Source organism: Dipodomys merriami, unplaced genomic scaffold, assembly GCF_024711535.1.
Source record: "Dipodomys merriami isolate MVZ:Mamm:240054 unplaced genomic scaffold, mDipMer1.0.p SCAF_69, whole genome shotgun sequence".
In the NCBI taxonomy this organism is placed as follows: domain Eukaryota; kingdom Metazoa; phylum Chordata; class Mammalia; order Rodentia; family Heteromyidae; genus Dipodomys; species Dipodomys merriami.
Window position 1 is genome coordinate 3,506,208 of NW_027206279.1, and position 24,567 is coordinate 3,530,774.

The 24,567-nt window shown below is 42.8% G+C and overlaps 1 protein-coding gene across 1 annotated transcript in view; it reads left to right on the forward strand.

Moving 5' to 3' along the window:
• Spred1 (sprouty related EVH1 domain containing 1) overlaps positions 1-20,036 on the forward strand; it is a 43,549-nt gene extending 23,513 nt beyond the window's left edge. Inside the window, exons 2-7 of the mRNA XM_070005754.1 lie at positions 5,576-5,750; positions 8,015-8,183; positions 10,497-10,546; positions 13,394-13,552; positions 15,101-15,202; positions 16,985-20,036. Of these exons, the coding sequence (XP_069861855.1) occupies positions 5,576-5,750; positions 8,015-8,183; positions 10,497-10,546; positions 13,394-13,552; positions 15,101-15,202; positions 16,985-17,635 (1,306 nt within the window). The 3' untranslated portion in view covers positions 17,636-20,036. The remainder of the gene's footprint in view (positions 1-5,575; positions 5,751-8,014; positions 8,184-10,496; positions 10,547-13,393; positions 13,553-15,100; positions 15,203-16,984) is intronic.
• The last annotated feature ends 4,531 nt before the right edge of the window (positions 20,037-24,567 follow it).

The following is a 24,567-nucleotide window of genomic DNA, read 5'->3' on the forward strand; positions in this document are numbered from 1 at the left end:
AGTTAGTATTTGTTTTAGCAATAATAGAAAACCAAGGTGTGCTCAACTCTTACCCTGTTTGCTGCATGTCTGTACTTGGTTTTTCATGGTGTTTTGCTTGTAAAGGTATTTAGTGTGTAGTTGAACTTAGCTCTTGGGTCCCTCTAGATCTTAGGGATTGCCTTCTGTAAGGTTGTTTTTTTTTGTTTTGTTTTGTTTTGTTTTGTTTTGTTTTGGTCGGTCATGGGGCTTGAACTCTGGGCCTGGGCGCTGTCCCTCAGCTCTTCAGCTCAAGGCGAGCGCTCTACCACTTGAGCTACAGCGCCACTTCTGGTTTTCTGGTGGTTTATTGGAGATAGGAGTCTCACAGTCTCTCCTGCCCGGGCTGGCTTTGAACCGCGATCCTCAGATCTCAGCCTCCTGAGTAGCTAGGATTACAGGCGTGAGCCACCAGTGCCCGGCTGTAAGGTTGTTTTTTAAGCTTTCCTATTTGGTCCTGTTGGTTTCTTTTGTATGTGGCTGTCTTGTTGACAGTAAATGTCCTTTGCTTGCCCCTGTGCTACAGCTTGAGCTCTTAGGCCTCTCGCCCTGCTCAGGGCTCACGGCTGTCACTCTACCACTTGAGCCACTCTTCCAGTCTGGCTTTTTTACTGCTTCATTGGAGATAGAGTCTCACTGACTTTATGCTTGGGCTGACTTTGAACTGTAATTCTTCCAGGTCTTAGCCTCCTAAGTAGCAGTATTACAAAGGTGAGTCACGGGCACCAGGCTGACAGAGGGGTTACGATTACATGAGCAAGGTAATGAGTACATTTCTTATCAAGCATTGTTGCCTCCTCCTTGGATGCTCTCTTATAAGCTGGTTTTCTGACCTAGATTCAGAGAGCTTCACTATGAAACTAGTGTCACTGCCGATAGGGGTCACGAGGAAGAAACAGTCCTGGCGCTGGAAAGCCAGGCTCCATACCCAGCTTTTGACAGGCTGATGATACTGTCCGTTCAAATGACATTTGGAAAAGGATGGTTTGCAAACACCTCATTTATCCTTTAAGTTTAGTAGTCATTGTAGTCATTGTCATCCCCCTCCCCTCCCCTCCTGCTCCTCCTCCTGCTCTTGCTCCTCCTCCTCCTCCTCCTCATAATTCTCCTCTTCTTCCTTCTCTCCCTCCTCCTCCTTCTCCTTCCCCTTCTCCTCCTCCTCCTCCCCCTCCCTGTCTCTTCTCCCTCCTCCCCCTCCACCTCCCCTCCTCCTCCTCTTCCTCTTCCTTTTGGGAGACCATAGATGCTCATTCATCCTTTAGCTCTGGTCTTCCTCCTCCTCTTGTGAGACCATGCAGATGCTGTGTCTTGGTTGGATTTGAGTGAGTGCTGTCACCATGTGAGCAGTTTGTGGGAGACTTAGCTGACAACTTGATTCTTAGTGTTTGTTAATAATTTCTAAGTTCTGGGATGGTGGTTGTCTCCTGAGTTTACTACACAAATGATTTAGCTTCTAAGTCATAACATTTATTGGGCACCTAACTGAGTCAGTCACAATGCTAACCGCTTTACATGCGTATGCACATGTACTTCTCATGAACTGTGATGCATAGGTATTTTGCCCGTTTTGTAGGCCAGCAAAATGAGGTGGGGGAGTTTAATCATAACTCTTAATTAGAGGGATTACCTTAGGAATCTTGGAGATGTAGCTTGTAATACGCAGAATATTGTGTATTGGTTTGCATTGATGACTGTGTGGAAAATATTTATACCAGTGTCTGAAGTTACTAATAGCAAAGCAATTTAGACTTTTATCTGTGTGTGTGTGCGTGCATGTGTGTGCCTGTGCCTGTGTGTGTCTGTACACATACTGGGGCTTGAAGTTGGCTTTATGCCATTTATTAGCTTTTTACCTCCTCAAGACCTGGTGCTCTACCACTTGAGCCACTCTCCACTTTTAGCTCCTTGCTGGTTAATTGCAGGTAAGAATCTCAGATTGATCTCTGCTTGCTGTTTCTAACCTTGATCCTCAGATCTCAGTCTCTCTCAGCTATGATTACAGACATGGGCTGCTATTATAGGCATGAACCACTGGCTCTGGCTAGACTTATGTCTTTGTAATCAGACTCAGTCCTTCATTTCCTTACCAGTCAGATAAAGAAATGCCTACTTTGCTAGGGCCAATCCAGCAAAGTGTTTTTCCTGAGAAAAGCATTGCCTATTTCCTCATCTATTGAAGTAGAATACTGATGTTAAGGCTGTGTTTCTTCCTCTCTTCTGCTGATGCTCCATCACCTTTGAAACCTGATACCCTAAGTACAATATTAGTGGGTCATGCTTCCTCCATGGGGTGTATTCTGTTAAAACTTACATCAAGTAAGAATACTAAGCCAAGCGTGCCAGCTCATACTTGCAATCCCAGCACTCAGGAAGCTGAAACAGGAGGACCCCAACTTCCAGGTCAACCTGGGCTGCATAGCGAGACTGTCTCAAAACAAAAGTGAACATTAGTCATCTTCTATATTCCCATTAGGTGTTACTTACACTTTTGGTCTCTACTTTCCATTTTGTTTATATATGTGGCATATTAATGCCTGAAAGTTGAGTGACTAGATAATAAGTTGTCATATGGTTACCTTCTGTATTAGCATTTGGATAGTCATTGTTTGCTTCAAATATCTTGTGGCTAGGAAAGATATTTTGCCATTGTGAACAACTCTCAGTGGAAAGAAATAGTATAAATTCTTGCAGTACGGAACCCACCTTACAGGATTTAAGGATCTTTTATGTGTGAGGGGAGGTGTTTTGTCTCTTGTAGCTAGAACTAGAGAGCAGATAGTGTTACCTTTGTCACCTGTTTTGTAGATGGCTTTCCTAGCCTGGAGGTTTTCTTTTTTTGTTTTTGTTTTTGTTCTTTTGGATCCCGTCATGGGGCCTGAACTCTGGGCCTGGGCCCTGTCCCTCAGCTCTTCAGCTCAAGGCTAGCACTCTACCATTTGACCCACAGCGCCACTTCCGGCTTTTTTCTTTTTGCTTATGTGGTGCTGAGGAATCAAACCCAGGGCCTCATGCATGCAAGGCAAGCGCTCTACCACTGAGCCACTTTCCCAGCCCCTAGCTTAGAGGTTTTCTGTTATGTTTTCTATTAGTTTTCTGTCACTGGTGGGATAAATCACTACCAACCTAGTACTTTAAAATGATAGAAATTTGTATTATGATAGTTTTGCGTAAAATCAAAGTGTTGGCTAGATATATTACAGAAAGGAGAAAAAGATGAAGGAAATAATTTATTAAGAAATATTAACAATTTAGTCAGGGTGTTGTAGATGACTAGTAATGAATTGGAAATATACCCAGATCTAGGAAACCCATCTGAGGAAGAGTCAACCAATGAAAGTCAGCTTGTCTGTTTCCTGTAAGTTGGTGGTTCAGGGAAATAGATCATTGATGACATTAAATTGTGATTGAAGGTGTGCTCCATCCTCACCAAACATAGTACATACATAGCCTTAAAACTCACGTTTGAGATTAAGAATTTTTAGTCGTGAGAACAGTTTGCTCTGTAATCATGTGTAGATAGTTCCTATTATTAGATTTGTCAAGGTAACATTTGCTTTGTAGTTCAGTATAATAACAGTATCCTACAAAGTAATCATAAAATTATATTATTAAGAGAGCAAAAATCGGGCTGGGAAGTTGGCTCAGTGGTAGAGCGCTTGCCTTGCATGCATGAGGCCCTGGGTTCGATTCCTCAGCACCACATAAGCAAAAAGAAAAAAAAAAAAAGAGAGCAAAAATCTGTGAAGTAAGCAGGTTTGCTTGTGAGGTGAAGGCCTACGTTTCTAGTCCATGCATGGTGTCTGTGAAGGAAGCAGGCTTGCTTGTGTGGCTAAGGCCCACGTTCTAGGCCATGCATGGTGTCCTGCTGCTGTGCCACCACATGGTGGAGGACAAGGTGGCCTTTTGGGTTCTCTTACAAGGTCACTAACCCAACCGTGTGATTTTTCTTATGAAGCCATAAGAAAAGCCATATTTCCTAAAGACTCTTACTTGGACAGTTAGGATTTCAGTAACTTTTGACACAAACACTTGGACTGTAACAATAGATGTATGTATTATAGAATTTTTTTTAAAGGAATGGAACTGTGGCTCAAAGTGATAGAGCACTAGACTTGAGCAAAAGAGCTTAGGGATAGTGCCCCAGCCTTGAGTTCTAGCCCCGTGACCAAAAACAAGTTGTTTTTTTTTAAAATTTAAGATCAATTCCTGTTATTGCATGTAAAGTATACCTCAGTAAATTACACATACAAAAATTTTAAACCACTAGGAAGGCTCTCAGACAAGCATGGTACAAGAACCAAGTGAAAAGATGTTAAACAAGCTAAAACACATCAGGAGGCCCCGAACTGTTAGGTAGGGCCTCAGGTGATACTCGTACCCTGAGGAGTTTAAGTTATATTCAGCACAGTTTCCTAAGAGGGCAGCACAGTGTACTACTCTTAGGGCCTTATTACAGATTGTTTAAAGTGCTTAGGTGTCAGACATGTAGAACATTTAAAACATTAAACACATAGCTTAGGTTCTATGTTAAGAATCATTGTCAATACTGGGAAGTGATTTGCAAACAAAGTGAGAAATGGGCTTTTGAAAATATTTTTATTATAATAAAGGTGATATGGGGGGGGTTACAGTTACCTAAGTCAGATAAAAAGTACATTTCTTTTTGGACAGTGTCACCCCTTCTCTCACTGTCTCCCAGTTTTTCCCTCTTGTCCCCACCCACAAGTTGTATAGTTCATTTTCAACATAGTGTCTAGTGAGTACCACTTTTGAATTTGAATACTGTCTAAGACTGGGTGCTGGTGGCTCATACCTAATCCTAGCTACTCAGAAGATGGAGATGTGAGGATTGCAGTTCAAACCCAGCCCAGCTAGAAAAGTGTGAGATTCCTATCTTCAGTTAACTACCCAGAAAAAGGCTGAAGTGGAGCTGTGTCTCAAGTATTAGAGCTCTTCCCTTGAGCACAAAAGCTTAGCGGCAGTGCCACAGGACCTGAGTTCAAGTCTCAGGTCCGGCACCAAAAGAAGTCTGCCAAAAGAAGGTATGAAAAGATCCTGCAAGTCCATTAGTGATTGATAAACATTTGTTTTCATATATTTTATGTGAATAATTTAGGCTTCCAGTTGCTACAAGAAATAAAAAATGTGGACTATGAGCTTAAGTGCGTTTCGTTTATAATGTACCCCATAGCTTTGTAAATTTAGAGACAATTACATGCTGAAATACATCTGTGATTTGTCTGGTTGTGATGCTGCAGCAGATGGACATATAGACAAGTTCGATGGGGACCTACATCGTTTTGGTGCTGCTCCCCTAGGTCCTTATTCAGCTCGGATGTGTGTTGCCTGTGGAGGTGATGAGCTGAAGCTAGGTTCTGACACCTTCTGTTACTAGGTCATCTTGAGCGGCTAACAGAGTCAGGCCTGGGTGAGGACTGCTGTGGAGGGAGGGCATGGAGGCACCCGTCTCCACGGCCTTTGTTTTCTCAAGGGGGACTGGCCACACGTCTGGTTTGTGTCTGTGGAAGAGCTGACTCGAGTCTCTGCATCTTTCCAGCAATAGTTACGCACGTGTGCGAGCCGTGGTGATGACCCGGGATGACTCAAGCGGCGGGTGGCTGCCACTCGGAGGGAGCGGGCTGAGCAGCGTCACTGTCTTCAGAGCCCCCCGTCCCGAGGAGAACGGCTGCGCCGGCCTCTTCATCCGGGGAGAGCGACTCAGGGACAAAATGGTAATGAACTACTAAGTGCTGAAAGTTGAAAGTTATGTTGACTGAGTTATCGCTGAGAATTACTTTTGCCGATGACTCTAGTTACCTTTTGGCAGCTGTTAAAGACAGTTTTTCTGGATCTGATGTTAATGTACACTTGTGCTGAGTGCTGCTTTTCAGTTTAGGGTAAATGAAGAAATGTGTATGACCAGTTGCACCCTGCTTCCCTTTCTCCCAATTTTCCTAAAGGACCAGAGGTTGTCAGACTAGTCTGTGATCAGATTTAGTCCGTCTGTCTCTGTCTCTGTCTCCATCTCCCTCTCTCCCTCTCTTTCTCTGTCTCTCTCTCTCTTCCCCTTCCCTCCCCTCCGATCTCAACTTCATGAGTAGCTATGATTAAAAGCACCAGTCACTAGTGCCCAGCAGTTTCTTTGATTTTTATAAAACTATTCAAATGATCTCTTTCATCTTAGCCGAGTTTGAGTAATCTGTGATTTCAAATTGTTGCTTCATTTCTTTGAAATTTTTAACTTTATGAACATAAAGTTCTTAACCTTTGTTAAGTGAAGGAAGTTTCTCATTTGTTGCATTCCGTTGTGTGAGCATGGGTTGGTTATCTCAGCATTTCCTGCTTGTGCCATGGGTTATTATACCAGCCAGGCAGAAGCATCTGTGATGAGACCCTTATCTCCATTTAACCAGAAAAAAGCCCAAAGTGGAGGAGTTTCTTGATGGCAAAGTGCCAGCCTTGAGTGGAAAAGGCTAGGGGGAGAGCTTAAGGCTCTGAGTAGCCTGTGCGGGTGCACACACATGCATGCGTCCCCCCCCCCCCCCACGCAAACGCTCACGCACATACACACGCACATACACACACACTCACTCATATTCAGAAAGATACCAGTAAAAATTTTTTCAGTTTATTTTTAGTTACCAACCATACTACTTTTTAGCACCATTTGCAAATGTTTAATTATTAACTACATGTAAAGGGAACTATAATAAGACACCTATTAGGTTAAAATTGTATATTTAATTTTATTCCCTCAAATTATTAGTAAAACAACAGAACAATAATGTACTTACACGACTTGTTTGGTCTGTTTTAAAGGCTTTGGGCAAACATTATGGTAATTTTATGATGAGAATTTTGCTCTGTAATTCTCAAGATAATTACAACATATTTTAAGATTTAGTTGTTTAATGATCATAGTTTTCTTGCTTTTTTTTCTCCCTCTAAATTATTACTCCAAAATTAGTTTTAGATAAAGGAAAAATGCTGGAGTTGAAGCTTTTTTTTTTGGTCGGTTGTGGGTCTTGAACTCTGGGCCTGGGTGCTGTCCCAGTTCTTCAACTCCAGGCGAGTGCTCTACCACTTGAGCCACAGAGCCACTTCTGGTTTTCTGGTAGTTAGATCTGGCTTTGAATCTTGATCCTCATATTTCAGCCTCCTGAGTAGCTAGGATTTACAGGTGTGCATGAGCCACCAGTGCCTGGACATGGTGGTTTTTTTTTTTTTTTTAAATCAAATGAAAGTCTTCACAATAAACGTTTGAGTCTTGAGTGTCTGAATTTATCATCCAAGCTCCTCCTCTTCTGCCTGTGCAGAGAATCTCTCCATACATAATGGCTGCCTACCTCCTAACGGGTGACGATGTGGCACCAGCCACTGGCATTGCCATCGCTTGTGGTGTTCATTGATGGTTTACCTTTAGCTTGATTATAAGTGTGTATGTGTGGTATACATGTGTATAATGCACACGTGCACACGCATGCCAGTCCTAGGGCTTGAACTCAGGGCCTGAACACTGTCTTTTATAGCTTTTTGTAGTTGTTCAAGGCCAGTGGTCTGCCACTTGAGCCACAGCTCTATTTTGGCTCTTTGGTGGTTAATTGGAGATAAGAGTCTCACAGACTTTACTGTCTAGGATGGCTTCAAACCATGATCCTCAAATCTCAGCCTCCTTAGTAGCTAGGATTACAAGTGTGGAAGGTTTTGGGGAAGCAGGGAGTGAAGAAATAAAATGTTTATTACCAGATTCCCCTCCCCCCTCTATTTTTCTTAGAAATATTGTGTGCAGTAGAAGTGTGCATTTTTGAAATGACAATGTGATAAACATTATGTTCACAACTTGCATGTGACCACATCTTAAATCATTTTAATGTGTGGCATTGTGAAGTAGATTAAGACTTTTGTATTAATAAATTTATTTTTTAAATACTCATTACTATTTTTATTAGATGATTTTGATTTATGTATATTAACTTCAGCATTTGACTTTTGGCAGGTGGTTTTGGAATGTATGCTTAAAAAAGACCTCATTTATAATAAGGTCACTCCCACATTTCACCACTGGAAGATCGATGACAAGAAGTTCGGCCTCACCTTTCAAAGTCCTGCTGATGCTAGGGCTTTTGATAGAGGCATTCGGAGAGCTATAGAGGATATTTCTCAAGGTAGGAGTTTTCAAAAATACTTTTTGAAGGGCTAGGAATGTGGTTTAGTGGTAGAGTGTTTGCCTAGCCTGCACAAAGCCCTGGGTTCAATTCCTCAGTACCACATAAACAGAAAAGGCTGGAAGCGGCACTTTGCCTGAAGTGGTAGAGTACCAGCCTTGAGCAAAAGAGGCTTAGGGACAACGTCCAGGCCCCAAGTTCAAGCCCCAGGACTGCCATGAATAAATAAATAAATAAATAATGTTTGAATAGTCTTACATATATAGATACATTAATATATATGTATATTAATTAAAAGCTACCTTTCTTAAATGTTGACGCACAGCAATTTTAAAAAGTCAGCTTTTGTGTTAGTGGCCAGACTTTGAAAGCTCACAGTGAGTAAAGCTAAAGTTGTGAGCTCTTAGCCCACTTTGTAATTCTCAAATCACTGTCAGTCTACACCGCTTGCATGTGTCATCATGAAGCATCTGCCAGGAACCTGCAACTGAGTATCTCAGAGTCTGAAGCAGAGGGAACATGAAGGTAGAGTTGTCGAGTCCCAGTGAGGTGTGCTGTTACATCAGTCACGCCGCCGCCTCCTCCTCCTCTTCCTCCTCCAGGATTAGACAGAAACTTAGAATGTGCAAATTGCGTGGACACTACCTATTTACTGACAAAACTACTTGTTCACCTGTTCCTTTATAAATATGACTAATCCTAAGGCATCTAGAGTCTAGATGGAGGAAGTTTATTTTCAGATAAGACTGGCCTAATGCTTATTTAGGCAAAAAGAAATAACCAATTTTTTTTGGGGGGGAGGTGGGGGTGTCCGGTCGTGGGCCTGAACTCTGAGCCTGGGTGCTGTCCCTCAGCTCTTCAGCTCAAGGCTAGCACTCTACCACTTGAGCCACAGCACCACTTTCAGCTTTTTTCTTTTTGCTTATATGGTGCTGAGGAATCAAACTCAGGGCCTCATGCATGCAAGGCAAGCGCTCTACCACTGAACCACCTTCCCAGCCCAGAAATCACTATTTCTATAAAGGGAGAAACAGTTGAGCTTTGATTTCTTTCTAATGAAGAAAGTATGTTTATATAAGTAGCACTAGCTATATATATAAAGTAACCGCGAGTCAAGGTTTGTTAGCCAGGCAAGGTGGTGCTTATCTGTAATCCCAGTATTTGGGAGATTAAGGCAGATAGATTGTGAATTTGAGGTCCACCCAGGCTCCATATGAGACCCTGTGAAGAAAGAAGGGAAGGAGGAAGGCAGCAAAGTTGAGTGAGATGCATTATGCTTTATTTTTCCAGATCGCATTTTATAGGAAAATTAAGAAATGAACACCTTGTAAAATAAATCATAGTTAAAAATGTGGAAATGCTTAGTACAAATGTTTTGATAGTACATGAAACTGCTGAATAATTTCTTTTAGCTACTTTGTTTTTTTGTATTTGTTTTTGTTCGTTGTGGGGCTTTTAGCTACTTTGTAAGCGCAGCACTTGGTAAACAAGCGGTCTTTGGTTTTTAACTTGGGAGATTTTTCACAAAATGTCACAAGGAGGAACAGTCTCTTTAGATGAGGCTCCTGTGGGGGTGTCTGGCCGGAGGCTGTGGAGGTGGAGGGACTGCCCTGCCCCGCCCCACACCAGGCATCCACACCTTCCAAAAGCTCCAAGGAAGTCCAGAAGCGGTAGAGAATTGTAGTATGCTCAAACGATTAACTTGAATTTGAAAAAAAAATTGATAGACAAATGGACATGAATCCTAGGGGTTATGTGTATGTGTACATACTATAATACCGGGGGGCCTTGTACTCTTGCTTGACTTTTTCACTTAAGACTGGTACCACTGGGCTGGGAAGGTGGCTCAGTGGTAGAGCACTTGCCTTGCATGCATGAGGCCCTGGGTTCCATTCCTCAGCACCACATAAGCTGAAAAAGCAAAGTGGCGCTGTGGCTCAAGTGGTAGAATGTTAGCCTTGAGCTGAAGAGCTGAGGGACAGTACCCAGGCCCAAAGTTCAGGCCTCACACCGACAAAAAAAAACCAAAAACTGGTACCACTTATCACAGCTACACTTTAGCCTTTTTGCTGGTTAACTGGAGATAAAGTCTCTTGAATTGTCTACTTTGAACCTTGATCCTCAGATCTCATCCTGTTGAGTAAAATTATAGATGTAAGCTACTAGCGCCTGGCTTGAATCCTAAGATTCTTGAGCAGTGGTTCTGGTATAGTAATCTTGGCTGATGCCCTGTGCCTCACTTTCACAAGATGGTGAGGAATATTAAAATCTAAGGCCTAAAATTTGTGTGCTTAACTTTGATCTGTTTCCTAGGGTGCCCACCATCGAAAAACGAAACTGAAGGGACAGAAGATGACTTACAAGTAAGTAGTGTGGCTTGAAAGGAATTTCTAAACAGGAGGAATCTCGGGAAGTCATTAGGCTTCATAAATAAACAACTTGTAAACTGAGGAATTAGATTACAGGCTGTGTAGCTGCACTCTGCAGGGCAGGCCGAGGGGACGCGGCAGTGCCATTCCAGCAGCCCTCACTCCTCCCTCACTCCACGTGTGCTGCGGTAAAGGAGCGGCACATCTGGAACACAGCTCCAGCTACCTCTGGGGGCACTTGATGGTGCAGGCACCACACTTCCAAGGCAGAATGAAGTTAACCCCAGGAACACCCTTCCCCAGGGGGAATACAAGGGAAAGTCACAGAAGAGGAAGGCAGCATGCTGATAAGCATGTGGACACCTTTGCATTTAGTTCACTGGTGACCCACAGGCTGTATAAATCAAGGTAAACTAGTAGTTTTAGTTACCACATGATCAAAGGTTTTTAAAATGCTTCTTGTCCATGCTATGTCTATCTGAAAATGACAGGTTGATGCCCTGCTGAGAAAATGCAAATTAGTATATATTTGTCTACAACGCAGTTGTTACCATTTGTATTTTTTTTAATAAAACCATATGGAGGGGGCTGGGAAGGTGGCTCAGTGGTAGAGCGCTTCCCTTGCATGCCTGAGGCCCTGGGTTCAATTCCTCAGCACCACATAAGAAAAAAGCCGGGAGTGGCGCTGTGGTTCAAGTGGTAGAGGGCTAGCCTTGAGCTGAAGAGCTGAGGGACAGCGCCCAGGCACAGAGTTCAGGTCCATGACCGGACCCCCCCCCCAAAAAAAAAGACAAAAAAACATATGGAAACATTCACTGCCTGTTGACCTAGTGAATTTGTAGTGGTATATATCAGAGACAGAGATATTTGAAAATATTTATGTGTGGATTTGATGTATATTTATGTGTGTATATATTATTGGATTAAAGATAAGGAACTTCATAAACTAGCTAAGAGCAGGATAACAGGGATAGTTTTTAAACATACCCCTGTTAGGCAACCATTGAAAAATGCATTTTTTACAAATGTGCTTGTCATATACTGAGCAGTACTTGTAAAACAAAAATGGTTTGGTGGTTTCCTCATAATCTGTTTCCCCCTACACACAAACATGTAAATATGTAGCTATATTTTCTATATCCTTAAATACATCTCTGCACTTTTTTTTTTTTTTTTTGGTCGGTCATGGGGCCTGCATGCTGGGCCTGGGCGCTGTCTCTCAGCTCTTCAGCTCAAGGCATAGTGCTCTACCACTAGAACCACAGTGCCACTTCTGGGTTTTTCTGCTTATGTGGTGCTGAGGAATCGAACCCAGGGCCTCATGCATCAAGGCAAGCACTCTACCACTGAGCCATCTTCCCAGCCCAGTAGAAGGATCTTGAGTTCAAGGTCCTGAGCTACATACAACCTGGGGTGCATTAGCTAGACTCCGTCTCCAAAGAACAAAACAGGAAGGAAGAAAAATCTAAGCAAACCCAGTACAGTGATGTAACCCAGTGTTTGATTGTGGTGACTTGGGTTATTCTAGTTATAGTACGTAAATTCAGCAGTAACACTTTATTTTAAGAATCAAGCCGGGTGTCAGTAGCTCATGCATGTAATCCTAGCTACTCAAGAGGCTGAGATCTGAGGATCGAGGTTCAAAACCAGCCCGGGCAGGAAAGTCCATGAGACTCTTATCTCCAATAAACCACTAGAAAACTGGAAGTGATGCTGTGGCTCAAGCAGTAGAGTGCTCGCCTTGAGCTGAAGAGCTGAGGGACAGCGCTCAGGCCCAGAGTTCAAGCACCATGACCCACCAAAAAAAAAAAAAAAAGAATAGTGCTAAAAGCCATCTTAGTAAAATGCATGAGAACTTTTGAAAACATTTACTTTGTTGCTAACCATTTTAAGCATCTAAAAGCAGTGTTTTTCGGGGAGCCGTCACTGGGGTTTGAATGAGGGCTCACATACCCTCGGCAGGTGCTACATTACTTGAGCCATGCCCTATCTCTTTCCATCTTAGTTATCTCTTAGGGTCTTGTTTTGTTGTTGTCATCAGGCTGGCCTTGTACTGAGATCTTCCTTTCTCCAAGTCCTTATTGCTAGGATTACAGGTACATATCAACACTCCTGAAATTATTTGTTGAGATAGATAGCTATGTGGCATGATGGCCTTCCATTTCTTCCTAAGTTATTTTCAACATGGAAGTCAATTCTGCTTATAAAGTTGGTTTTTGTCTTCCCTGCTGTTTTCTGTTGGCATGGTTGCCTAGTCATGTACACTTGAGCTTAGGGATTGTTATTTATGGTGTCACTGGTGGTGATGTATACTTGCCAAACATTCAGGTAGGGGTGTGTGTGTGTGCGTGTGCGTGTGTGTGTGTGTGTGTGTGTGTGTGTGCGCGTGTGCGCGCCAAACATTCAGGTAGGGGTGTGTGTGTGTGTGTGTGTGTGTGTGTGTGTGTGTGCGTGTGTACATGAAGTCAGGGCCAGGACACTGTCTCCCAGCCTTTTGCTCTTTTTTGGGGGGTCCGGTTGTGGGGCCTGAACTCTGGGCCTGGGCACTGTCCCTCAGCTCTTCAGCTCAAGGCTAGCACTCTACCACTTGAGCCACAGCGCCACTTCCGGCTTTTTTCTTTTTGCTTATATGGTGCTGAGGAATCGAACCCAGGGCCTCAGGTATGCAAGGCAAGCGCTCTACCACTGAGCCACCTTCCTAGCCCAACTTCCAGTTTTTTTGAACTAAGAGTCTCACAGACTTTGCTGCCTAGGTTATAGACATTGATGCCCCCTTAAGTAGCTTATTCTGTTGGACTTTTTGTCTGATAAGTAATTAAAGTTGATGGTTGTTTCCATTAGGCAACTGAAGAAGACACTTGTAGTTCTCTGGTGAAAGATCACCTTTTTCCACAAGAGACGGTTGTCACCAGTGACCCCTACAGAAGCTCCAGTGTGAGACCGTCTCCCCTTGAAGACCTGAGCGCCAGGAGGGCGTACTTGCAAAGCCAAGGCAGTCAGGTGAGAAGAAGGTGTTTCCACCAGTGGCCACATGTGGGACTGCATACATTAGAGGAAGGCATTGCACCCTCTCCCCTTTGCCAAATCAAATAAACGGCCACAGACGGCAAGGAAGCTGGAAGAAAATGATTGTCAGGGGATCGAATCCAGAGTGTGGCAGCAAAGGAGGACCATGAACGCCTGTGTGGCCACACCGTGTAGACCTTAAATTTGACTTGAAATTTTATGGTGGCAAAGCCATAAATGGGAAATGCACTTGGCAACATTTTCATCATTTAAGGGTATATCAGGGAAAGCTAGACTTTTTTTTTTTTTTTTTTTTAAGAAAAACACATGTCATTACCAAATTGAATCATTTAGGTACAGATGCTAAAACCTTCATGCCACACAAAGAATATAGGTTAAATATTCCACATTTTAGTTATCTGGCCAAAGTAGTAGATGTCATTATGGTTTGTTTTTTGTTTTTTGTATTTTCCGTTGTGGGCTTGAACTCTGGGCCTGGATGCTGTCTCTTAGCTCATCAAATCAAGGCTAGCATTCTACCTTTTGAGTACCACTTCCAGTTTTCTAGTGGTTTTATTGGAGATAAGAGTCTCGAGGCCTTTCCTGCCCGGCTGGATTTGAACCATGATCCTCAAATCTCAGCCTCCTGAGTAGCTAGGATGATAAGCATGGGCCACCAGTACCTGCTTCCTTAGAGTTTTTTAAAAGGTGTAATTCACATATCCATACACACGTATATTGTGTAGCCCCATCTGTGTTAGCTCTGTGATCCTCTGGTCTCAAATCCTGAAGGCCACCACACAGCTCCAGGATCACCTTCTAGAACTGACTTGGGGATCTTGCAGTTGTCCTCACTATTGCATTCCAGAGCATTTTCATCACTCCCTGTATACTGCAAGTATCAGTGGCCTCACACCCGCCGTGGCTACTGAGCCACCCGGTCCAGGCTCGCTCCTCTTTGTGGTTGAAGAATATTCTGTTAGCCCTGTATGGAAGGTTTTTCTTCCTGATTACTACATTTCATTTATAAAATCATAGGTACTTGGATTGCTTCTACTGTCTTGGCTGCATAATACTTGGTAAATCTTAAGTGTTTAAGATCTATCTAAATTATTTCTTTCCCCGAAAAATAAAATGAGGGAGGAAATGACTCCATGCTTTTTTCTTTTTTTGGGTCCAGTCGTGGGGCTTGAACTCTGGGCCTGGGCATGTCCCTCAGTTCTTCAGCTCAAAATAAGCACTCTACCACTTGAGCCACTGCACCACTTTTGGTTTTCTGGTGGTTAGTTGGAGATGAGAGTCTCACAGACTTTCCTGCCCTGGCCGGCTTTGAACCGTGATCCTCAGATCTCAGCCTCCTGAGTAGCTAAGATTACAGGCTTGAGCCACCAGCACCCTGTTCTAGGCTTTTTATAAAAACCATTTTTGAAAAACCTTCACAATCAGTAGATAGGTACTGAAGTTTTGGAATGTGCACCTCGTATGATTAAAAGTAAGAAATTCAGTATATGTCACTTAATGTAGACATTGTTTATATTTTAGATAACATTTGGCCAACCAGGACTAGATATTCAGAGCAGAAGTATGGAATATGTACAACGGCAAATATCTAAGGAATGTGGAAGCCTTAAGTCCCAGAACAGGGTAAGTAATACTGATTTGTCTTCTGATACGGAATGTAGCTCATCAACACAAAGGTGAAGATTTCCAAACATGTAATTGTCCATATAGTTGAACAATACTAGTACATCTCTCTCTCTCTCTCTCTCTCTCTCTCTCTCTCTCTCTCTCTCTCTCTCTCTCTCTCTCTCTCTCTCTCTCTCTCTCTCTTTATATATATATATTTGCTGAATATGATACTTTTAAACCATGTTACTTAAAACTCCATCTAACTTCTTTTGTGGGCTTTGTTTTGTTTTTTGGCCAGTCCTGGGCTTGAACTCTGGGCCTGGGTGCTGTTTTTACTCCTGAGCTCCTTTTACTCTAGGCTAGCGTTCTGCCCCTTGAGCCATAGCACCACTTACAGCTTTTTCTGTTTTCTGTGCTTAGAGATAAGCATCTCACAGACTTTCCTGCTCAGGCCAGCTTTGACCTGCACTCCTCCAATCTCAGCCTCCTGAGTAGCTGTGATTACTGTGTGAGCCAGGATTACAGGTGTGAGGTACTGGTGCCTGGCTCCATTTAACTTCTTTTTGAAGTCTGTATTTATCACTAGATATAATTGAAGGGAATGTCTATTGTTATTCATTCCTGGACTACATCCATTTGCCCCTGCCCCAGACCTGGCCTTTAAGCCCCATTCCAGTGCAACATTCATGTATTAAGGCGCCAATTATAGTGGCATTCTTCTTCTTGGCACCAAACTGTGTATTTGTCCTAATTCTCTCGAGAAACAGAACCTATAAGTTGCATAGAAAAGAGTTCTTCTATTTTAATGTTTTTGTTGTTTGTTTGCTGGTCGTGGGGCTTGAACTCAAGGCCTGGGTGGTGCTGTCCCTGAGCTCTTCAGCTCAAGGGAAGCACTCTATCACTTTGAGACACAGCACCACTACCAGTTTTCTAATGGTTAAATGGAGATAAGAGTTTCACTGAATTTACTGCCATGGCTGGCTTTGAACCATCATCCTCAGCTCCTAGCCTCCTGAATAGCTAGGATTACAGGTGTGAGCCACCAGCACCTAGCTTATTTTAATTCTTAGGAGCAGAATTTATGGACCAAAAAGTATAGTAGACTAAAAATAAATCTGATGATCCTCCAAAAGTATTTAGGTTGGAGGAATCCTTGAAGTCCATAAATGTGCTAATGAAGTAAAAAAAGACTGGTGACAGAATTAAGGATCTTTAGGTAGAATTACTTTGGACTATCCAGGTGTGCAAAATGTGTAATCACTCTGGTGAGAGGGAAGCAGGGTGTTGGTGTTAGGAGGTATGACTACAGAAACAAGGGGCCCGTTTGTGCAAGGAAGGAAACAGGACCCAACACGTGCAGTCCTTTCCCGAGACGGGACAAGGCAGGGGAAAGGGGTGCTCCCTGCACACGGCTTCCAGAAGAAAGCAGCTCTCTTCCACCTGGACCTGAGCCATGTGAAGCAAAAGTGTTCTTCTCAGGAGTTGGCCGTGCCATAGCAGAGTGTAAATCCAGAATCTGCAGGGTAAGCCTTGAGCCTGGGCCTCCAGACTCATGCCCGCGGGCAGAGCTCTGTCTTGTTCTGGGGAGATCACTTGGATCAGGTCCACCATGGAAGGTTCTGTGCTTCTCATAGCCCCTGAGCTAACATGTTAGTCTCACCCCCAAATACAAAGTCATCCCGAAGACTCTGAAAAAATAACCTGAGCAGTGTCCCTCTGCCAGATTGACACATAGAACTCACCGTCATAATTGTACTGTGTGGATGTTTACTGGAGTTCCATCACTTTGCTTTTTAGGTTCCTTTGAAATCAATCAGACATGTCAGCTTTCAAGATGAGGATGAGATTGTGAGAATAAACCCTCGAGATATCTTAATCCGCCGGTATGCGGACTACAGGCACCCTGACATGTGGAAAAGTGACCTGGAGAGAGACGATGCTGAGGCCAATGTGCAGTTTTCTAAGCCAGACAGTAAAAAAACAGACTATCTCTACTCTTGTGGGGATGAGACTAAGTTAAATTCACTCAAAGACTCTGTGGTATTTAAGACACAGCCTTCCTCATTAAAATTTAAGAAGTCAAAGCGAAGGAAAGAGGATGGTGAGCGTTCTCGCTGCATCTACTGCCAGGAAAGGTTTAATCATGAAGAGAACGGCAGGGGGGGGTGCCAGGATGCTCCGGATCCCGTAAAGAGATGCATCTATCAAGTTAGTTGCATGCTCTGTGCAGAGAGCATGCTATACCACTGTATGTCAGACTCGGAGGGAGATTTTTCTGACCCCTGCTCGTGTGACATGAGCGATGACAAGTTCTGCTTGCGATGGTTAGCCCTGGTAGCGCTGTCTTTCCTTGTCCCGTGTATGTGCTGCTATGTCCCTTTGAGAATGTGCCATCGCTGTGGTGAGGCGTGTGGCTGCTGTGGTGGGAAGCACAAGGCTGCTGGATGAAGCGAGCCTGGGCCCGGCTGAGCTTAAAATCTTTGTTTCCAGGAATTAGCTTACTTGGATTTGGGAAGCTTTCGGCAAGCACCATGCACACTTGCCTGGCGTCCGTGGGCCGCTCGCAGGGAAGCGGAACTCGTCAGTTCTCGGTATTTTACAGACACTGGCCGTGCCTAACTTTCCCCTTGGGCGCATGGCTTGTTTTGTTACAGGTACAGAGTATTTGCTGAAGGAAAACATTTCTGGTTATTGGCTACTAAAAAGTCAGCATAAAATATGATCCGACTAAAAGGGATTGCTTTTTGGCATTTTTGTGTATTTATGCATTAGGTGACAGAACTTGTAAAGGTTCGAATTCATTAGGACACAAACTAAACAGTGCTAGAGACAGTTGATTTCATCTAAGAAAAGTTAACACTTGGAAATTACAAGAAGTTAAACAAGTGCAACTAAATCATTCGTTGTTTTTTGAGAGCAGTTTTATGTATAAAATAACAAATGTTTATATTTAACTAAATGTAAGGTACGAATTATTACATATTAAACTTTTCTTGCCCTTCCTAGTTCTGGAGTAGATACATATCTACTGTCACATTCCATATATTTTGAATATTTAACTCATTTAGTTAATAACATTTTTATTCCATATAAAGGATTGGATATTTTCATCATTTCTCTTTGGCTACAATTTATATTGAGTTATATCTGTACATTCTGGTAATCGAAAATCCTTAAAAATATTCTCATCGCCTTGAGTGACCAACTTTTTTTTAAAGCACAGATGTAATTGTCTAATGTTCTGATGGGACGTAACACTTATTTTTATATAAAGAGACTGAATAAACAGGAAAAGGTGAGGGTTTTTTTTTTTTTTTAGATGTTTGGGTTTTTTTGTGGTTTTCAACCAGCAAGTTGTTTTCTCAGTTTCCTCCTTCAGGAGATGCTGTGTTAGACAAGGTAGAGCGTGGACCAGCAGTGGTCGCCTGTGGGACCGATTTCTCTCTGTGGCCTCCAGCGGCTGCTCTGCCAGGCCTGCGCCACTGCTCCACTCAACTCAGTCCTCACAGCCTACCGTAAGAAGTTTGCTCAGTGATATAAATGGCATTTTCTTTTTATTTAAACTGGCCAAAAGCAAATTTAATTTGTGGTAAGATGTGTGCTAAACTATCCCAAGAAAGTATTTAATCCAACGTTGTGAATGGAATCGCCGATACATACAAATTTTATTTCTTTGGCAGAACATTTGTGTTACTGGACATTTAATTTGCAAGTAGATAGAATACGTAGTCCAACAAACCATTTCAAATACCCTGAGGTCAAATTGCCTGTGTGTTGTGTTTTTTTTCCTAATACCCTGAGGTCAAATTGCCTGTTGTGTTGTGTTTTTTTTTCCTTCTTCAAACTGTTACATTAAAACTCTACCCAAGTCCCAAGTAAGGGATTCTTTCAGAATATCGCCTTAGAGCGATCAAGTTGAGAGGTGTGCCTTTTTTTTAATGGCTTAAAGTTTCAGAGGTGATAGAAATGAAAATCACACTACCAATTGGAAGCTCATTTTCTATGCAGCTTTTTAAATGTCATTTAGATACCATTCAGTGTCCATACCACACTTAAGCTTGTGTTTGCTTCCTCCTTTTGCCCTGATCAAGAACAATGTATATAACACTATCTGTCTGTAAAATACTTTTTTTTAAGAAAGCGTTTATATTTATATGACAGCTTGAACTGACAACATTGTGTATATAGATCATCTTGGAGTATTATTTCACATTGAAAAGAAGAAAAATATATTGATAACTATAGATGTTATGAAGAAGAGGTTATTTCTAGTTTTGTACTAAAAATCAATTGGATGAACTAAATCCCAAACAGGACACATTGTAGCAGCAGTTTTATGTCTTATTTTTACTGTTTATATATTTGAACGCTGCTACACCCAGTGATCTTCATTCCTGAAGTTTTCAACTAAAAGTTGGTGTCCTAGAATAGACTGTAAACTTTCAAAATTCCTCTTCATTGGTGAGACGGAAATACCGGTTTTCCTTGTGAATGAATATCCATAGTTGTAAGTGGAAGTTTATGATTCAGATTGGAACAAGTTGTGAATAACTAAGAGAAAAGCTTGCTGGCCATGTGGGGAAATCCTGCGGGAGGAGCTGTGTAGACACTTTGAGGAGAACAAAGCTAATCGTTTCTTCTATCAAGCACTAATCAATATAGTGCACTCCTGGTTCTGTACTGTACTTTATATAAAACATATATGCTTTAATATTTTAATGTTTGTGCATTAATATTTTCAATTTGTTTAACCACTGTGCTGCTAAGATTTCTGCTGTCCCATTCCCATTTTTTTTCCTTTACAATTTAAAATGACTTTCTTCATTAAAAACTACGGTGATAAAAATTGTTTTTATTTCACCTTGGATCTTGATCTTTAACATACCCGATTTTCACATCAGCCTAGAAAACTAACTGATGATATAATGTATGAATCTGCCCATGGAACTTTTCTCTTGAGTAAATGAGAAATCCTAAGGGAAAACAATGGAAAGCTGAGCTCTCTGCGTCTTGGATGTGTGTATACTAGATTCAGGAGCATTTTCTCCTTTGTACAGATTTGGTACTGCCATTTGGCGTTTCCTCAAGACTTTTGTGTCTGAATCTTTTGTAAGCAAAGGGATCAAAAAAATAAAACAGTGAAAGTACAAGTGAAAATTGAAAATGAAGTCATCTGACTGGCACGACCAAGAAGAGTGCCACAGGGGTGTCACTGAGAATTGATCTTTCCGGGAGGTTTTCCCCTGCTCCTGCTGTCCAGGGGCATTGTTTGACTTGGGGAGGAAACGCACATGGGGCCCCAGCACCCCCTACTGGTCAGCTTGGGGAGCAGGGCCGGGAGGTGGCCTGGCATGGGTGGGGTGGGGGTGGGGGTGTTCCCCCACCGGGCCCAGAGTTCTGGGAGGGTGAGGTCCCTCCTCCCAGGAAGGCTTAAAGCAAGTGGAAAAAGATGCTTTCCTCTTTGGCGTCTTGTTGGTGGCTGAAAGATTTTAAGCACTTTTTTCTTACACATCCTGTTCTAGAACATTTATTGATACTTGGAACTGGCAATCAAACCTAATGAGTATATTGAGGCATTTTTTATAGAGCAAAAGCCATTACCAAAATGGTATATACTTACTTTCCTTCCCATTGCCAGTCAGGGAGATTTAAAATAAAAAAAAAAAAACAACACACAGACACTCGTGTCTTTTATCACGAAAACTTTTAAGAGTTGTGTATGTTTCTGAGATGGTGGGGTGGGACCTGGGATTTAAAGGGTAAAACTTGAAACTACCTATTTTCATTGGTTGTTCAGCAGTGCCTAAAATGAGCTTTTACAGTAATGCAAATGCACTTTGACCTCGTGTGTTCAGTGCCATCTTGGGTAAGTCCTGTATTCTCTTCTTCCTCCCTGATGAGTGTATCCAATCTCCAGAGTGCAGGACAGCACACACTCCTCTGGACAGATAAAGAACTTTAAGGATGTGTTTCTCATGCTGAAATTTAAGTTTTCTGATTACACTTTGAAAAATGTGTGTTTAAGATTAGTTTTTCATTGTTGCAAAGGTACGTCCTGCACATGATGCAACAGTTACTACATAAAAATTTGTGAACACTTTAGTTATCTGAAAAGAACAGATTCTTACTTCTCTACTCTTCTAAGTATAAGGGGAAAGCACTAGAAATTTGCATTATTGCTGTACTTTAAGTCTGTCAATCACCTTAAGGTGTTTTATGGTGAACCATTTTTAAGAGCTGTCTTCCTTTTTTTTAAGAGACACTATGGGAAGTGATTTATATAAACCAAAAGGAACAGCAAGTGCTTTAACATAGTTTGCCTAGCAGCCAAGTGGTTATAAAAACTCGCATATGCTTTGGTACACTGAAAATATTAGCCATGTTCCTGGGAGCTTACATTGCATAAGTTGTGAGTTTGGAGGTTTTTCAAGAACTTGGAAAGCCTTTGTATTACAGATGTGCACGTGGAAACATGTGTGGTGGCATCCGCTTTCTGTTCCCTCCACTCGAAAGTGCCTCGTTTGTACATTACTCTGTGAAAAGCCTGATGCTTGCTTTCTAATGAGCAGTGAGAAATTGTTTAACTCATGTCATGTATCCTATAGTTAACCAGCTTGATAGTACTGAGTATATAATGTAAATACGCATATAGAAATTTGTAACTGTTTTTGTTACACCATATCCATGTAATTGGACATATCAGATGGTATCATAAGAATTTGTTTTAATGATTTTACTGCCCTGGAATTACCTGATTAAACCTATCATGAAACATAAAAGGACTTTTTCTTCCTTTTTTAGAATACGTCAAGGTATTGCATGAAGATGATTACTGGGGGAGGGCATGGCAATGGGAATGGATGCCTTTAAACAAAAATCCCTGTGGAACCCGGGTGCCGGTGGCTCATGCCTGTAACCCTAGCTACTGAGGAGGCTGAGATCGGAGGACCACGGTTCAAAGCCAGCCTGGGCAGGAAAGTCCGTGAGACTCTTATCTCCAATAAACCACCAGAAAACCAGACTCAGTAGCGCGCTCGCCTTGAGCTGAAGAGCACAGGGACAGCATCCAGGCCCAGAGTTCAAGCCCCACGACCAGCCAAAAAAAAAAAATCCCTGTCTGCTGCTTCCTTGTTGGATCCAGATTTTTTTTCTTTTTAGCTTGTTACTTAGTGACATGCTTATTGGTTTGTAAATGTGGGTACGTCTAGATTCATTAGCTCTCTTAGACGTGTGGCAAATGTTCCACCCAAGACTGCTGCTGCTGTCGCTGCATGTGTGTGATAAAATCGCTGGTATTTACAAACGTGAAAAATGATAAAACAGATCAAAAGTCATAGTGTACATCTCAATATCCAGATAATGGATTACTACATTACACTTGCATTAATTTGGGAAATCAAATACTTAACGTTACCATGAATTAAGAAATTACTGAGTTAAGAGATATAGTCACTTATTTGCAGGTTTTCAGAGAGTTGCTTTCTGTTATATCAAGTTGATACCTAGAGGTGAGCTCTGCTTGGCCATTACTATAGTGCTGCTCTGCCCAGAATGTTCTTGAAGAAACCTCAGTTGCTCTACCTAGTGTGAAAGGTGGAGTCGTTTCCTCTTCACTGCTCCAAGATGGGCAGGTGTAGAGAGATCCCTGAAGTGGCAGTTCAGGACAATGTATAATAAATATGAGGTTGCCTTTTTTTTTTTTTTTTTTTTGTCAGTCATCAGACTTCCACTCAGGGCCTGGGCACTTGTCCCTCTTCATTTTGGTTGTGCATTTTATTCTTGATCACAGACCTGTGGCCGTCAGCAAATTAGGTTGAACTGACAGTTTTCCTGAGCTTGGCTTCTACCCGTGCTTATCTCAGTAAAAGGAAAGAGATCATTGAAAATGTGGCTCACGCTTGTAGTCCTAGCTACTCAGGCTGAGATCTGAGGCTCGTGGTTCAAAGCCAGCCTAGGCAAGAAAGCCTGTGAAACTTTTTCTCCAATTAACCACCAAAAGCCAGATGTGGGGCTGTGGCACAAAGTGATAGAGTGCTATCCTGCAGCAAAAAGTCAGGGACAGCCCCCAAGCTCCAAGTTCAAGGCCCAGAACAGGCACCAAAAAAAAAAAAAAAAAAAAAAAGTGTCCACTCCAGAGCTGCCCTGACCAGGGACAGGATGCTATTTCCACGTTTATCCCTCAGCTTCCCAGTGCACTGGTCATTTGACTAGTACCAGTAATTAGAAGTTGGCTGGATGCCTGCTGGGTTCGTGAGCTGTGTAGAGTAGATGTGTGTGCGGTGTGCGGGGCGTGCATAGGCAGTGGCTGGTGGGACTGAGCCTGTGCTCACGTCAGGAGGCAGTGGACGTGTGAGCAGGGCCTTGTGGGAGTTTCCTCCCCACCCTTTGCCCTTTGCCCTTGGCAGTGGGAACAGTCCTGGGAAAGAGGGGGAGCAGAAGAGAGGTCAGCCTCCCCTGACCCTCGACTGAGCCCTCCCTGCTGCCACCACCACAGACACACCTGAGGATTCAGCATCACCCGTTCCAGGCAGTTCCGTGCGTCCATCCTGTGCTGACCCCCCAAAGAGTTCTTGAACAAATGACTGAAGTAGAGGGAGAAAGCTTCCCCGGGAGGGAGAAGAGTTGGGGCGTCTCTGCCACGCCGATGGCCATGCAGAAGTCCGAGAGGCTGACCTCGGGACAGGTGCTCCCGAGTCCTGTGTGAGAGCCCGAGCAAGTCACCTGTGCAGAACCGAGGGCAGCACCACCACTCCGCTTAGTGGTTGAGATGAGGCCTTGCTACCTTTTTTCCCCTCTACCAGCAATCATCCTGCCCTCTACCCCCAGAAAAGTTGGAGTTACACGTGTCAGCCACTGGATCTGGCCACGATTTTTTAAAGCTATGTCTACTGTGGTGGTAAAGTCATCTAGGTTTATGTTTTTGCAATTTTATTGAAAGATTTTTATGCCTTTCTGATATTCTCAGACTTGGCTTTTAATGACTTGGACATTCTCATCCTATCATGTATATTTCGTTGGATTTTTGGTGGTTAATTGGAAATAAGAGTCTCACAGACTTCTGCCCAGCCTGGCTTAACTGTGATCCTCAGCTCCCAGCCCTGAGTAGCTGGCACCCCATGTATATTTCATGTATGTGTTTGGAAGACCTTCATCATCCACACTCCTTAGGCATTTATATCTATTGTATGTGGGGTTTTTTTTCTCCTGATACTTCATTGTTAATTGTTTTCCTGATGGCTTGATAGGCCATAGATCTTGGCATTGTGGAAATACTCAAAGTTCTCACCTACAGTGTGGGATAGGATTGCAGGCGTGAGCCACTGGTGCCTGGCGCCTTGTGGCTTGTGCACACCAAGCTATTAAGGACTGTTTTCCGTAGG